The sequence below is a fragment of the Esox lucius genome, chromosome 19, assembly GCF_011004845.1.
Source record: "Esox lucius isolate fEsoLuc1 chromosome 19, fEsoLuc1.pri, whole genome shotgun sequence".
Lineage (NCBI taxonomy): Eukaryota > Metazoa > Chordata > Actinopteri > Esociformes > Esocidae > Esox > Esox lucius.
In genome coordinates, this window is record NC_047587.1 from 42,345,119 (window position 1) to 42,362,915 (window position 17,797).

Genomic DNA, 17,797 nt, shown 5'->3' on the forward strand with positions numbered 1-17,797 from the left:
CCTCTTGGACATTCTTTGAAACACAGCTAAAATAAGCTTGACAGTTAACCTGCGAGGGAGCAGGCTAATTCAGAGGTATAAGTTACCTTGGTTACTGAGCAGGAACTCCTATAAGCCACAGTAATGGAACGAAACTCTCACTTAAATTACCCCAACTTATCGAATTATGCCTGTATTTTCCTTGTTCTGCATTTCTTTATCTGCCTGATCTTTTGAATTTATTTTCTTGTTTTTTTTATTTGTGTTTTTCTATGTATTATGCTTCTAGGGTTGAGGCTAGGGTTCACTGAAATTAGAAAATAAATGGAAAATAAATTAATATATATATATATATATATATATATATTTATATATTAATTATATATATATTAATTAATTTATTTTCCATTTATTTTCCAATATTTCATTAGAAAATGAAGGTTATAAATAGAAAATGAATATTCATCTTTAAAGAAACCTTAATTTTCTAATACAAAGGTTGACCATCGTTAGGTGAATATACAGTATTCAATTGGTGGATGTTCTATTCATGTAATCTTTTATTGGGCCAGAGGATCTTTGAATGGATGTGTGTTCAAGTAAAACCACATTGGCTTATAATAAGTTGCAGTAAGTTAGGTTGAAAATGTTATACTTAAATTATCAATTGAATTATCTAGAGACCAAATAATGTATTTACTTAATACAAGGCCACAAAGCAAAGTATATGCAAATATATACAATATATGCAATAGACCACAAGATGGCGCTCTTGTCTCACAGTTCAGTTCTTTAACAGAAGCTCTTCTGACACTGTCATGGGTAAGAGATCCAGTGAGATCCTGATCCAGTGAGTCTACTGACTACATGTCTTTACTTGTCTGGCCTGTTTATAAATAATTCATATTAATTTAACAAAATAATTAATAAAGCTCCCATTTTGGGTTGGATTTATAATATGTTGTTTATATGTGCATTATCTATAAGTAGAAAAACATCTACCACATCTTTGTTCATTTCAATCTTTTGTAATTAATTACTTTGATGACATCAGACACAAATCGACACCTTTTTGGGGACACTTTTTGGCGACACTTTTTGGCTCAATAGCGCACTTATACATCCAGTGGCCAAAAATCACAGACTGTAAATTTAACAAACAATTATAAAATACTTTTATGGAATAAGCACAACTGCTTTTATCAATTCATTCAGTAAGTACCATCTTGAAAAGGGTTAAACAGTGCTCACAACAATCTGTTGTTGATTTGTCTTCGGCTACAAAGAGAAGCATCTCTGTTGTGCACAATACCATATTAGGAAAGCCTAAAAGACTGAGTGTTTGGCTATTATCACAGAATTTTTTAAAGCACCTTTTTGACATGTTCAAAGTAGATACAAATAAGTGGATGAAAAATGGCATTCAAATCATTTTCAGAATGTTTCTCAACTTCATAGTCTGGCAATACCACACACAAAACGCTTTTCACTGTATGAGCCTTAAAACACCCACATTCACTGTATTAGCCTTTGATTAGCCACATTCAGAAAATCACCAGCAAAGGACATTTTCTAAAAATCCGTTTGGCCATTCACTGCTGGTGGTTGACATAAATGTATTAGAACATAGAAAATCTCCACTCTCCGAATTCTGGGTACTTGCAGAGTTTATTATTTAAAACAATGTCTAAAAATATACTTAATCAAAACTAACATTTCAGATTTGAATATTAATATGAATCATGCATTTTGTATATACAGTAAAGTCAATGTTTGGGCACACTTACCAATTCACTTAAATGGATAAATGTGTCCAAACCTTTGACTGGTATTGTATATTTCAGGGAGTCAGGGTGTAAAATTAGAGGAGAGAGTTTTTGCTGAGGGACAGATTCTAACCAACGCTCCAGCAGTACATGTGCACTAGAAGAAACAGTTTTGACCACTGGATCAACCTAGGCTACAAATGTATTTGGAAATATGTATTTCAAGATTAAGACATATTTTAGAAGATAATATTCAGTATAATGACACCAAGATGCCTATATACTACAGTTAACAGATCAAGAGGTTTGAATTTAACTACCTAACAAGGGTGTGAAATCTAAATTCTAATCATAATTTATATTTCTTTTGTAATTTCAAAAATAATTCACTTGTCAAGTTCACAAATTTCCTGAAACATTCTTCATCACAATTACATTTCTATGTGAGAATAGCACAACAATCAAGTACCCAGGTTTTCTATACCCAGGAGCTCCAATTCAAGGCGAGTAGCTTTATCAAAACATTATATAATTACCTAATCATATTACTGTCTTCAGTCTGGGCCATGGTGAGTGGAATCCTTGGTGCTAATACTGTGCTGGATCAAAAACATGCACACCTATTAGCTATCCTGTTAAATGGCCAGATCTAAATCCAACGAACTGCCGACCCCCTCCCTCCCTTGGTTTTGTGTCTCTCTCTTATTCTTCGTTCTGTCCTAAAGGCGCAACCACATAATGACAGGTCCACAGGTCCCAGCCCATGCAGCCTGTGTGTCACCACCCTCCGCAGAGGCATAAAAGCCCCACACAGGGGGCACGGCACACCAACAGAACATCATCCAAGCACAGCAAGTGGAGCAAGGCCGGTCATAGAGGTGTCCAGCAGTGTTTTAAACAAACCAAGTACTTTCCAAACCAGATAACAAGAATCCAATAGAATGGACAACCACACTTATAACTACCAGTCCGACTGCACCCCTCTCACCAACTGCAAGTCGGCCCGCAAGCCGGCGGGTTCCACCGTGGTGAATATGGGCTCTTCAGGAAACAAGCTACCGAGCGACTACCTGGTCTGGTCTCTGTGCAACACCCTGTACGTCAACTTCTGTTGTCTGGGATTCATGGCTCTCATCTACTCCATTAAGGTGAGTTATCTATGAACGTCCTCCAAAACCTTTTATCTAGCTTATTTTCTACCCAAATTAATGTAACTCCCACTTAGTCTCTATTTCGTATCACAGTAGCTTTTTATGTTTTTCAACAAAGATATTAAGCAGAAGTTGAATCGCCTATTGTTGAATTACATCAATTTAAAGTCTGTGTTTATAATTACCATATGGTATACTCATGTGAAGAAGTACACCCACATAAAGGTAACCTAATTTAATGACACTGAAAGATTATAATTTCCAATCATTTATTCATCACAAAATCTACAGAAATGCAATGTCATTGTGAGGAATAGTATACCAAAATACTATTATATAATAGTAGATTCAAAAGCTGGTGTTGCCCCCTTTGGCAAAAATAACTTCAGGTGGCTGTTTTTGTAGCTGTCTATCAGTCTCTTTCATCAGATGGGAGGATTTTTGCCCACTCTTCTTTACAGCACTGCTTTAACTCTTTCTTCCATGAACACGCTTCATGTCCTCCCCACTGCATTTTGATGGGATTGAAATCTGGGCTTTGGTTAGGCCATTCCCTAACCCTCCATTTATATATTTCTTTGCCATTCTGTTGTAGCTTTATTTGCTTGTGTGTTTTGGATCATTGTCCTGTTGCAATGATCCAAATGATCCACATTCAATTTAGCATTTTGACAGATGGCCTAACATTCACCTTAAGAACATTCTGGTGCAATATAGAGATAATAGTTAACTCAATGATGGAAGTTGGCCAGGTCTGGCACACGTGAATTTTGTGGGAGTACCTGTCCTCAGTAGATAACCAGTGGTCAGGAATTTTGGCAATTTGTAGATGTTCTGCCAGACAGTGGAATGATTTAATTTGAAATAGAAATGGCTTTGTAAACCCTCCCAGGCAAAAATAATCTTTCATCTGAGGACCTGGGATAGGTCTTTTGGTGTTTTCCAATATGTGTGTTATCACCAAACCAGAGACATATTTTAATAATTATTGATGGCTGAACCCTCCCAAGGTACACTCTAATGATTTTCAAATAGTTTGCACCTTTTTTGGTGCAGCAGATTCAAATTGTATGCATTTTATGTGATGCTTACGGTAGGGGTTCTACAAAATTGTACCACATAAGCAAATTACATTTCTGTTTACCTTTTTATGAAATTGGCTTATCACTATCACTTATCACTATGAAATAATGTGGTCAGAATTTGGCTCAAATATCTGTGTGTCCAAATATGTTTAAAAGAAAAAGTACTTTTCAGGGGATGATAAGTGATTATTATTAATCAAGGCATGAAAAGGGTGTGGTATATTGCTAAAGTACTACAGCTTTATTGCATGACGCAATATGCTATACTGCCAATATACTATTTTTAACCAATGCAACTGAAATTAGAAAACATTTGATTTAATCTTACCCGTGGGTTGGAAATATAGCAGGGTATTTCAGCCACTCAGCATTCTAGCCATAAACCCAGTATATACTAAGCAATGAGGAAGAAGGGGATGTGGCATATGACCAATATTCATATGCATGACTCATCGTGGAGTGCCTGGATACAATGCTTAGTCCTGGTATATTGGCAACCTACCACAAACCTCTGAGATGTCTTATTGCTATTATAAACTGGTTGCAGACACAATTAAAGTAGTTAAAAGTGATGTCATACCATGTGTGATATATGGTCTCAGATACCATGGCTGTCAATCAATAAGCATTCAGGATTCAATCCCTCCAGTTTATAATCAGAGGTACAACAGCTGCTACACTAGCTCTATAAAATAGGTGTAACAAACATACAAACCCGATTCCAAAAAAGTTGGGACACTGTACAAATTATGAGTAAAAAAGGAATGGAATAATTTACAAATCTCATAAATTTATATTTAATTCACAATAGAATATATATATCATATCGAATGTTGAAAGTGAGACATTTTGTAATGTCATGCCAAATATTGGCTCATTTTGGATTTCATGAGAGCTACACATTCCAGAAAAGTTGGGACAAGTAGCAATAAGAGGCCGGAAAAGTTAAATGTACAGATAAGGAACAGCTGGAGGACCAATTTGAAACTTATTATGTCAATTGGCAACATGATTGGGTATAAAAAGAGCCTCTCAGAGTGGCAGTGTCTCTCAGAAGTCAAGATGGGCAGAGGATCACCAATTCCCCCAATGCTGTGGCGAAAAATAGTGGAGCAATATCAGAAAGGAGTTTCTCAGAGAAAAATTGCAAAGAGTTTGAAGTTATCATCATCTACAGTGCATAATATCATCCAAAGATTCAGAGAATCTGGAACAATCTCTGTGCGTAAGGGTTAAGGTCGGAAAACTATACTGGATGCCCGTGATCTTCGGGCCCTCAGACGGCACTGCATCACATACAGGAATGATACTGTAATGGAAATCACAACATGGGCTCAGGAATATTCCAGAAAACATTGTCCGTGAACACAATCCACCGTGCAATTCGCCGTTGCTGGCTAAAACTCTATAGGTCAAAAAAGAAGCCGTATCTAAACAGGATCCAGAAGCACAGGCATTTTCTCTGGGCCAAGGGTAATTTCAAATGGACTGTGGCAAAGTGGAAAAGTGTTCTGTGGTCAGACAAATCAAAATTTGAAGTTCATTTTGGAAAACTGGGATGCCATGTCATCCGGACTAAAGAGAACAAGGACAACCCAAGTTGTTATCAGCGCTCAGTTCAGAAGCTTGAATCTCTGATGGTATGGGGTTGCATGAGTGCGTGTGGCATGGGCAGCCTACACATCTGGAAAGGCACCATCAATGCTGACAGTTATATCCAAGTTCTAGAACAACATATGCTCCCATCCAGACGTCGTCTCTTTCAGGGAAGACCTTGCATTTTCCAACATGACAATACCAGACCACATACTGCATCAATTACAATGTCATGGCTGCATAGAAGAAGGATCCGGGTACTGAAATGGCCAGCCTGCAGTCCAGATCTTTCACCCATAGAAATCATTTGGCGCATCATAAAGAGGAAGGTGCGACAAAGAAGACCTAAGACAGTTGAGCAACTAGAAGCCTGTATTAGACAAGAATGGGACAACATTCCTATTCATAAACTTGAGCAACTTGTCTCCTCAGTCCCCAGACGTTTGCAGTCTGTTATAAAAAGCAGAGGGGATGCCAAACAATGGTAAACATGGCCTTGTCCCAACTTTTTTGAGATGTGTGGATGCCATGAAATTTAAAATCAACTTATTTTTCCCTTAAAGTGATACATTTTCAAAGTTTAAACATTTGATATGTCATCTATGTTGTATTCTGAATAAAATATTGAAATTTGAAACTTCCACATCATTGTATTCTGTTTTTATTCACAATTGTACAGTGTCCCAACTTTTTTGAAATCAGGTTTGTAATATAACATCAACTTCTTCAGTATTTAACTGACGTGTCATCTAAAGCTATAAAACATGTCTTCTAATTTCTTCTGCATTTTGTAATGTTGAGAGACCTGTACAGTACAAGCACAGACTATGTTTTCTCTTCAAGCCCAACAGATGAGGGAATTCACATATCCTGCACCACTGGAATAGGGATATGGACTAAGAACACAAACAAGCAGCATGGCCCAGTAGGCCAAAATCACTTCCCTCTAATGAAACGGTGCCCAAATTAGAGATGGGCGACGCCCCCAGCAGACTGACTGGGTTTACATTGGGTGTAATTAGTAGTTTACAAATAGGCCAGTGGAGATTAAAGACAGAATGGAAGAAGTTGGAGTACCTCACCACAGTGCAGATCTGCTCAGGGGAATAATTATTTATCTATATGGGGGAGGAAACAGTATGGCCAATAACATTTTCTAAAAATATAGTGATAGATACGGTATGTAGTTATACTTCCTTTTGATATTTCTAATGTCCACCTGTAGATTGTTTATCAACAGTCATACAATAAAAACATATTTTGACAAGCAACAGTCAAGGTTAGGTTTTGGGTTAGGTTTAGAAAAAGGGCTATGTTAAGGGTTAGCATAATGTATAGACATAAATAGTTGACTGTACTAATAGAATATTGAGAATGTACAAATTGAATATTGGGGCTTGTCAAATAAATTGTTACTCAATTACACACTCTGTTAACAACAGGTGTTGACTACAGTATATACTGTATATATACACACATATGGATATAAAAAGTCTACATACCCCTGTTAAAATGCTAGGTTCTTGTGATGTAAAAGAATGAGACAAAGATGAATCTCTTGGAAGCCTCCCTGACCAGTTTTCTTCTCATCTTTTCATACATTTTGGAGGGACGTCCAGTTCTTGGTAATGTCTCTGGTGTGACATATTTTCTCCACTTGATGATGACTGTCTTCACTGTGTTCCATGGTATATCTAATGCTTTGGAAATTCTTTTGTACCCTTCTCCTGGCTGATATCTTTCAACAATGAGATCCCTCTGATGCTTTGGAAGCTCTCTGCAGGTCACGGCTTTTGCTCTGAGATGCAACTAAGGAGATGTCAGGAAAGTCCTACTAGAACAGCGAAACTTTATTTGTGATTAATCAGAGTCAGTTTCAATTATGGCAGGTGTGTAATGACTTCTATTTAACATGAGTTTGAATGTGATTGGTTAATTCTGAACACAGCCACATCCCCAGTTATAAAAAGGTGTTCACACTTATGCAACCAGGTTATTGTACGGTTTTTCTTTTTCATTTTTCCCCCTCAAAGATATCAGTTTGTTTTTCAAATGAATTGTTCACATTATAGGTTATGACATGATTGATCTTTGTCTCCTTCTTTTACATCACAAAAACCCAGCATTTTCACAGGGGTGTGTGGACTTTTTATATCCACTGTATATATGTGTATATATATATATATATATATATATATATATATATATAGCTCTGGAAATAATTAAGAGACCACTCCGAATTCTTAAATCAGTATCTCTACATGTATGGCAGCCATTCCATTCCAGTATCTGTCACAGGCATACCTCATATTACCTAATGAGGTACTGATTAGATGTTTATTTGAACTAAATCTAATTTAAAGAGGAAAAGTACAATAACCACGGCTGTGGTCATCACTATCCTCTTGCAATAGAACCAGCTGGATGGCAAAAACAGTGCAAGTAGCACCTCAAAGGTACTATGAATAGAAAAATAACTATTCAGCATGACAAAAGAGTTGCAAAAGGTTGCTTCTATCCTGAAAATGTCAAAGACAGCAGATCATAAGAACAAGGTCAAGCAACAGACATTGGGGACAACAAAGCTATAGACTGGCAGAGGACGAAAACAAGTGTACATTGGCCGAGATGACTGTCAACTCATTTGAATGTCACTCAACAACTGTAAAATAACATCAAGTATTTCATTTCAAATGTGAGGGGGACAAACACTGGCGTAGCGTGGTAATGCCGGGTGCAAGCTGTCCTTACATGGATCGCCCCTGGATGAAAAATTGCGAAGCCGTATATACACATGGAACGACGATCCTGAAGTCTGACTGGGATAACCACATAGAAACACACAATAAAACATGTAATTCCATTTTTATAGAGGTCAAGCACGGGCCCCCCACCCACTGCGGGCCCTGGTGCAACCGCACCAACAGGGGACAATGCCAGTGAGGACAAATATGTTTTTGCAAATACCCATGTTTTGGAATGGGATGGCCACACAACATCTCATTTATTGTGCTACAACGAACACACAAAATACAGCCTTCAGCCATTTAATAAAATGTTACTTAGTTAACAATTTGTCTATGATGTGTGCTCCTTCTGATTCTGCTAATAAATATGAACATTCAAGATATGGGCTTCACACAACATAACTTATTTTATTTAAGTTATCCACCTTTAAAGACAACATTTCACCTCAGCTCCACAGTTGACCTTTTCTCCCTGTCTGTCTGATCCTGCTATGACAAGGACTTTCTCACGGTCACCATCTGATCCTGCCAAAATGCAGGTCTTATGACATGAACAACTTGAACTACCCTGCAAACCCGATGGCAGTGTTTGATCTATAAGACCCACATTAGGTTGAAATGTCAAATGCAGCTACATATTTAGGGAACTACAACTTTAGCCAACTTTTCAAAAGTTCAACTGCAGTATTAAGCTAGTTAGTTAGCTATCTCTTCTAACGTATCATAGCTAGCTAGCTGTACCACCCACTTCGTCTTTGCAGTCTTTTCTTGGCTGGTGTCATACGTTGCAAGCTGTGAGCTAGGTGACCCTAGTGTAGACTGTTTGCTAGCTGGCGAAATAATGTTAGCTGATTAAAAATCAGAGTTATTCCACCAAAATATTGATTTCTGAACTCCTCCTAAGTTAAAACATTAGTATTAAAAACGAATATGAATTTGTTTTCTTTGCATTGTTTGAGGTCTGAAGACAATGCATTTTTTGGGGGGGTTATTTTGACCAGTTGTTATTTTCTACAAATACATACTCTAAATGACAATATTTCTATTTGGAATTTGGGAGTAATGTTGTCAGAGGTTCATAGAATAAAACAAAACTGTTCATTTTATGCAAACACACCTATGAATAGTAAAACCAGAGAAACTGATAATCATGCAGTGGTCTTTTAATGTTTTCCAGAGCTGTATAAATATACACACTGCTCAAAATAATTAAGGGAACACATAATCATTAGGAATAAGCAATTGTGAATCAATATCACCTGTTTTGGTGCAAATTAAAGTGACACCAGGTGCACTGGAGAGGCAACAGCAAGACAACCACAAAAAGGGAATGGTTATGAGGGTGGTGGCTACAGACAATTGCTTTCTCCTTCGTTCCTGACTGATTCTTCTCTAGTTTTGCATTTTGCTAGTGTCCTTGTCACTGCTGGTAGCATGAGGCAGTACCTGCAGCCCATTCAGGTTGCACAGGTAGTCCAGCCCCTCTAGGATGGCACATCCATAGGTGCCATCGCAAGAAGGTTTGCTGTGTCTCCCAGTACAGTCTCAAGAGTATGGAGAAGATACCAGGAGACGGCCCGTTACACGAGGGAAGCTGGACAGGGCCATAGAAGGGCATCAACCTAGCAGCAGGACCGATATCTGGTCCTTTGTGAGAGGTGGAACAGGAAGATCACTGCCAGAGCCCTACAAAATGACCTCCAGCGGTCTACTGGTGTGCATGTTTCTGTCAGAAACAGACTCCATGAGGGTGGCATGAGGGCTCGACATGTGCTCACAGCCCAGCACCATCCATCTCGATTTGCATTTGCCAGAGACCAGCAGAATTGGCAGGTCTGCCATTGGCGCCCTATTCTCTTCACGGAAGAGAGCAGTTTCATATGAGCACATGTGACAGACGTGGAAAAGTCTGGAGGCGCCGTGGTGAACGTTATGCTGCCTGTAACATCCTCCAGCATGACAAGTTTGTCAGTGGGTCAGTGATGGTCTGGGAAGGCATATCCTTGGATGGTCTCACAGACCTTCATGTGCTAGCCAGCGGTACGTTGATTGCTATTAGGTACCTGGATGAAATCCTCAGACCCATCGTCAGACCTTACGCTGGTCCAGTGGGCCATGGGTTCCTCCTGATGCAGAACAATGCTCGGCCTCATGTTTTTTGATCTGTTTATATACAGTTAGGTCTGGAAATATTTGGACACTGACACAATTTTCACATTTTTGGCTCTGTACGCCACCACAATGGATTTGAAATGACACAACCGAGATGCAATTGCAATGCAGACTTTCTGCTTTAATTCAAGAGAACAAGCATATCATTATGAATGGTTTGCACATTGTGGTGAATCCTCTGTATTTGCTCTGGTGAAGACTTATTTTTTTGGTAGACTTGGATAATGAAATGCCTACCTCCTGGAGAGTGTTCTTCACTTGGCTGGATATTGTGAAGGGGTTTTTCTTTACCATGTAAAAGATCCTATGATCATCCACCTCTGTTGTCTTCTGTGGACGTCCAGGGGCCTCATTTATCAAGCGTGCGTAGAAATTGTTGTTACGTGGAGGTTTGGATCACCACTTGTGGTCACCACTTTATTTGACATCATACAATTTGTTCTAAGGCAGTAATCAAATCATTTAATACAAGTTGCAGTGAGTGGAGACAGTGCCATAGTCATCCTGGGAGAGGCAAATCTTCCCCCCACTGCAACCCACAGTGAGGGACCATGCTCCCGCGCCACATCAAGCCGTGAGCCAAGGGTCCTGACAGAATCAGTCCTTCAGAAACAAGACAAAATGATCAACAACATTAACTGGCATCTGCCCTGTACTGAATAACATCAATCAATCCCTATAGCAACTGGTTAACTGTGTCAGTCAAATGTTCAATAAATGAGCTAAAGGCATGTGGGCTGTTTTTCTTTTTGGGGGGGGTGGTACTTACTCAAAAACATTGAATAATCTCCATCCTCCTTTGAACAGCAAAGGCATTTCGAGGTTGGAGAGGTGGTGCGTCTGGCATCGGCTGCTGTCCTGCAGAATGATTGAGTAGTGCGTTCCCCCCGGCCATCTCGCCACCACATTCAAAAGCATCTTTTGCGCATCTGATATGACTAGCACGTTAATTGAGTGGAAGGCTTTTCTGTTGATGTAACTGAACTCATTCAGGGATGGTGTGTTAATTGCAACGTGGGTGCAGTCCACCGCTCCAATTCTATTTGGGAAGACGTCGACCACAAAGAAGCCTCGCTTGACCTCTACCTGTTGTGCAACTGTGTATGGGAAATTGATGTATTGACAGGATTTACTGATGATTGCTTGTAAAACAGCAGGCATCATTTGACTGATGGAGGGTTGTGAGATGCCAGACCGATCAGCAAGCTAATGCTGAAAAGTGCCCATTGCCAAGACACCCAAGATGGATACCACTTCAGTATGCACTTGAATGGCATTCATTCTCCTTGTTTGTCTTTAAAGTTGGTCTTAGATCCTCGCATAATTCCACTAAAATGCTAATTAATTCGTACACATGGTTTACGCGCATATTAGTGCGTACGAACAATTGATAAATGAGGCCCCAGGCCTTTTGTGTTTTTCTCAGACTGTAACAAACTGTTGATTTAGCCAGTCCTAATGTTCCTGCTATCTCTCTGATGGATCTTTTTTTTTACAGCCTAAGGATGGCCTGTTTCACTTGCCATGAGAGCTCCTTTAACTGCATGTTGTGGGTTCACAGCAACACCTTCCAAATGCAAATGCCACACCTGGAATTAATTCCAGAAGTTTTACCTGCTTTATTGATAAATACATAATGAAGGAATAGCCCACACCTGTCCCAAAACCTGTGTCAGTGTCTAATCATTTCCGGACCTAACTTTATACATACACACATATACTGTACAGAGTATATATACCAGGGATCATCATCTCTTACGCTACAAAGGCCGAAGCCTGCTTGTTTTCTGTTCTACCTAATCATTAATTGGACCCACCTAGTGTCTCAAGTCTGAATAAGTCCCAGATTAGAGGATTGCTACGAAAAAATGCAGTGGGACTGGCTTCGAGGGCCAGAGTTGATGAACCCTGATAAATACTCTGTACATTATTTAAGGGCAGAAACCTGGCCAATGTTAGACCAGAGGTTTCATATTTCAGTAGCTTACTTAGAACTTTTAGTACACCTGCCTAAAACCAAAGTGAAAAGTGTGGTTCCAGCTGTTGTGAATAGTGGTTTGAGGGAAATCTGCCAAAGTATAAGTATGAAAAGTTAATAAATCATATATGGTGGGCATGTGGCTTTGTTAAGTTTGGGGGCACACTGCAGGCTGTGCAATCACTTGGCATTCTTCTAATCGCTAACTTACCTCACGCATGGTTTTGTTAACCATCCATGGCTAGTGATTAGCCTTTAGTGATTGGCCTTGCTCAATCGCTAAATTATTATTGAGACCTCTGAGCCAATCAGAAAAGGCTAGAAGAAACCGGCAGTAAAAGTTAACTTGGGAGTGGGATTTTGTGTTTCTTGCAAGTGAGCTTGCTTATCAGGACTGAGAGAGGTGCTAATTCCTCTAGCATCTGAGGGCAAACCAAGCACCTATATGTGCATGACCCTTTAGTGCTGTGGTAAATATTAGTATTACAGATGAACAGTGGATTGATCAGATCAATACTATCATTGTTACACTGTCCTGAATTAAATTGTATTTATTATTTGTGTCATTATTTCCTCTTTCTTAACTGAACAATAATTGACTGGAGACTGTCACTGTCACTGTCTATCAATGACATATAAAGCATTCTTAACCCCAATTAAACAAATAAAGTAAGTAAAGAGTTACAGGTAAGTAAAGAGTTACCAACAAACAATCAAAGTCCTCAGCTAGAGCCCTAAACTATCATCTTGCTTCCTTTCTCCAATCCAGGCCAGGGACCAGAAGACCCAGGGAAATTTGCAGCTGGCCCAGGAGTGCTCGGACAAGGCCAAGTGGTACAACATCCTGGCGGCGGGCTGGAACCTGCTGGTGCCTCTGCTAGTGGTGGTCCTGCTAGTGCTGCTGTTGGTACACCTGGGCACCTCACAGGGATCCTTTGATTTCTTCGGAGAAGATGGCTTCCAGAGCTTCATGAAACTCTTCAGCAGGTAGAAAGACAGAGGAGAGATGGAAAGAGAGGGATATATATAGATAGAAGACAGAAGTATGAATAGTAAAACCATACTCAGTAAAACTGCAAGGAAATATACGCTGTATTCCTCATAACACTTTGCAGTAGATATTTATCTAATAACTTCAGGATTATTTATGCAAACTACAACACTGCTCTTTGAAAATATGTTGTTTAACATGGAATAGTGAGCTGCAGTAATATATAATAACAGGGATTATACGCCACCTGTCAATTAAACATTTTATGTTTTTGGGGTGATTTAGCGTACATTGAAGACTGACAGACAGAAGATGTGGAAGATGAGAGTGATAGAAGTAGAGAATAAAAGCAGAAGACGGTGGATGGAGACTGGCCAATGTTGCCCTTAAAAGCCACCTAACCACCCAACCATGGACTAATGACCTCTTTACACCATAGGTCACCTTTTTTACCTTTATAGACATGAATACATTATTGTTCTTATGTACTGTACTATTATTATTATTGCTGTTATTTTTATTGGTTGCTGTTTGGTAGCTGAAGGCTTGTGTCAATGTCACAGCATTGGATCTGGAACACCTCTAGACCCATTTATTAAAAAATATGTGTCATTGTGAAATAAAACATTTAATAACCATAGAAGGTTTGAACTAAGTACTTGTTAATGTGTTATTTCGCTTACCCATCATTATTTTTTGTTTGTAATTAAAATTTATCAGGAATAATGTTTAGCTAATTGTTTGCCATGTCAGTATCCAAACCTTGGAGTAGTTTTGAGTGTTGTCATGGGTAGGACATTAATAATTGTGTTTCTTGTCAAGGTCTTCTGAGTCATTCCTCAGGTTTGACCCATACGTTGGGAAACAGATTTCCACCAAATATTCTACTAGATGTTTTGGTGGACCAAAAGGTATTTTCATAGAAGTTCTGTATGTAATATGGATTTACAAAATTATTTCAACTGCATTAGATTTTTACTTTAAAGACTTTAGAACATTTTGTGTCGGCTCCTTCTAACAGAAGGTACATTTCAAAACAGTAAACTTGTGTCTTTTATTTAACTTTTCTTAAGATCTACCGCCTCGGAACCACACTTCAGTGCTGCTGTCTAGGAGTAGAACATGTCATTTAATTATGCTGGTTGTGTAAATATGCCCTTGACTGCAGGAGAGCACCGCCCAAATCGACCACTACAGAGCAAGGAGCAGTCTGAGTCTGCTATCACAAGGCTTACAGTACTATTACATGGGTGGAGCAAGCCTCCTCCACAAATACTCAGCCTATTAAATTAATGATAAGAGCTTCTGAAGGAACAACAGAAATCAATGTCAGAAGAACCTACTAATTTCTTATTTGAAATTGTTTTCAGATTAACTAAAAAGTACTACATTTAGTTTGATCAATTATGGAACCACTATACTTCAGTGTCATGTCCAGGAGCCATAGTTTGTGTGTATAAATATATATATTTACATTACTCCCAAATTTCAAATAAAAATATAGTCATTTAGAGTATTTATTTGTAAAAAAAAAACAATTGGTCAAAATAACCACAAAAATAGGTATTGTTTTCAAACCTCAAATAATGCAAAGAAAGAAAATTCATAATAATTTTTCAACAACAAGTCCAGAAATCAGTATTTAGTGGAATAACCCTGATTTTTAATCACAGCTTTCATGCGTCTTGGCATGCTCTCCACCAGTCTGTCACATTGCTGTTGGGTGACTTCATGCCACTCCTGGCACAAAAATTTAAGTAGCTCGGCTTTGTTTGATGGCTTGTGACCATCCATCTTCCTCTTGATCAAATTCCAGAGGTTTTCAATGGGGTTCAGGTCTGGAGATTTGGCTGGCCATGACAGGGTCTTGATCTGGTTGTCCTCCATCCACACCTTGATTGACCTGGCTGTGTGGCATGGAGACAAATCTGCCGGATTCCAGCCTTGCTGAAGCATCCCCAGATCATCACCAATCCTCAACCAAATTTCACAGTGGGTGCGAGACACTGTGGCTTGTAGGCCTCTCCAGGTCTCTGTCTAACCATTAGACGACCAGGTGTTGGGCAAAGCAGAACATTTGACTCGTCAGAGAAGATGACCTTACTCCATTCCTCTATGGTCCAATCCTTATGGTCTTTTGCAAACTTCAGCCTGGCTCTTCTTTGCTTTTTTCTAGCTTTGCACGACTTCAGCCCTGCCCCTAGGAGCCTGTTTCGAACTGTCCTCGCTGTGCACTTCACCCCAGCTGCTGTTTGCCATTCTTTTTGGAGGTCACTTGATGTCATCCTACGGTTGTTGAGTGACACTTGAATGAGTTGACGTCATCTCGGTCAGTGGACAGTGGTCGTTTTCACCCTCTGCCAGTTGATAGCTTTGTTGTCCCCAATGTCTGTTGCTTGACCTTGTTCTTATGAACCTCCGTCTTTTAGATTTTCAGGATGGAAGCAACCTGACGCTCATTGTATCCCTCTGCAAGTAAAACTAGAATTGAACCCTTCTTTTCTTCACTTAAAGCTTTTCTTTTCAACTCTTTTGTCATACTGAATAGTTATCTTTGTATTCAAATTACCTTTGAGGTACTACTTGCACTGTTTTTGCCATCCAGGTGGTCCTATTGCAAGAGGGTAGTGATGACCACAGCAGTGGTATTTATACTTTTATACTTTTTATACCTGGTGAAATTAGATTTGGTTCAGATAATCACCTAATCAGTACCTCATTAAGTAAAATAAGGTGTGCCTGTATTGGAATCTAACAGACACTGGAATAGAATGGCTGCCATACATGTAGAGAGGCTGATTTAAGAAAAATTAGCAGTGGTCTGTACATTTCTTCCAGAGCTGTATATCTATATATGTATACACACCAATGAGCCAAAACCTTATGACCACCAATCTAATATGGTGATAATAAGGAGATGGAGCCGCCGTGGATCAGTCTTGTTGGTCCAGCACATCCCCCAGATGCTCAATCGGCTTGAGATCTGGGGAGGCTAGAGCAACACCTTGAATTCTTCATCATGTTCCTCAAACCATTCCCGAACAATGTGTGCAGTGTGGCAGGGAGCATTATCCTGCTGAAAGAGGCCACTGCCATCATGGAGATCAATGCCATGAAGGGGTGTACCTGGTCTGCAACAATGTTTAGGGAGTTGGCACGTGTCCAATGAATGTCTGGACTCAGGGTTTTCCAACAGAACATTGCCCAGAGCATCACACTCCTTCCACCGACTTGTCCTCTTCCCACTGTGCATCCTGGTGCCATCACTTCCCCAGGCACACAGCATACATATATTCGGCCATCTACATGATGTAAAAATGTCAAACAGTACATTTGACCAAACAACATTCTTCCACTGCTCCAAGCTTCAGTTCTGAGGCGTATGCGTCCATTGTAGGTGCTTTTGGCAGGGGTCACTATGGACACTTTGTTTCAGAGATGTTCTGACCCAGTTGTCTGGCCATAACAATTTGGCCCTTGTCAAAAGTCGCACAGGTTTTTTAACCTGCCTATTTCTACTACGAGAATTGATTGTTTGTTTACCATCTTACTTAACTACCCAGACCTTGACATGTGCCCTTGTTAGGAAATTATCAACGTTATTAATGTATATATCCATTGGTTAAAATTGTAGGGATATAGAATGAATTAAACAGGAGTCCCCATTCAGGATAATTACTGGTATGTTCAAATTCATATATATTGTTCCTGGTTCTGTTTGAACTATATGTTCCTTGCCAGTCACGTTCAAATGTAATTTCCTTATTAAATATGTTTTATTGCCACAAGGCAGATAGGAGGACAGTAGGATTGATGGACACTGGTATTGAACCTTGGTCTTTTTTTAAAGTTTTTACGATTTTTAATTTTTAGGAACTTATAATGCTTCATTTAATAGGAAAGTGGCCAGATTCAAGATCATGCTGCAGCAGTACATGTGCAAGAGAGGCAGAAGCTTAGACTGCTGGTGGACCACTACAAGCCACACCAAATACAACTTCTATCGACACTAAAGAGTATATTTGAGTATGGACTTCCATAATTTAGGCCCACAATCAGTAAGGATTCAACATGTTGCTGAAATAAAACACAAGTACAGCATATACACTCAAGTTTTGCTCTTTCCTCTTTGATCTACCATCCATCCAACAGCTCCTCCCGACCTCCCATCCTTTAGCTGTTCTGTTATATTAGTGGCCTTTCCAGTACTGGCTCAGATATTTATATATATCCAAATCACAGGCCTTGCTGCCAACTTTCTATTTTCTCCCAGAGCCCGAAGTGGTTGCAGATGTGTCTCTCAGAGAATTAAAGGCTAGAACAGACTCCACG

The 17,797-nt window shown here is 39.3% G+C and overlaps 1 protein-coding gene across 2 annotated transcripts; it reads left to right on the forward strand.

Annotated features, from left to right (window-relative positions):
* The first annotated feature begins 2,590 nt into the window (after positions 1-2,590).
* ifitm5 (interferon induced transmembrane protein 5) lies at positions 2,591-14,087 on the forward strand. Of its 2 annotated transcripts, XM_010898159.2 has the most exons (3): positions 2,591-2,893; positions 13,244-13,461; positions 13,751-14,087. In XM_010898159.2, exons 1-3 carry the CDS (start codon positions 2,687-2,689, stop codon positions 13,758-13,760), a joined length of 435 nt encoding a protein of 144 aa, XP_010896461.1. In that variant the 5' UTR covers positions 2,591-2,686; the 3' UTR covers positions 13,761-14,087. The 2 variants fall into 2 exon arrangements, with proteins under 2 accessions (XP_010896461.1, XP_010896462.1); XM_010898160.2 differs by lacking the exon at positions 13,751-14,087 and having other exon boundaries at positions 13,244-13,465.
* Positions 14,088-17,797: the final 3,710 nt, after the last annotated feature.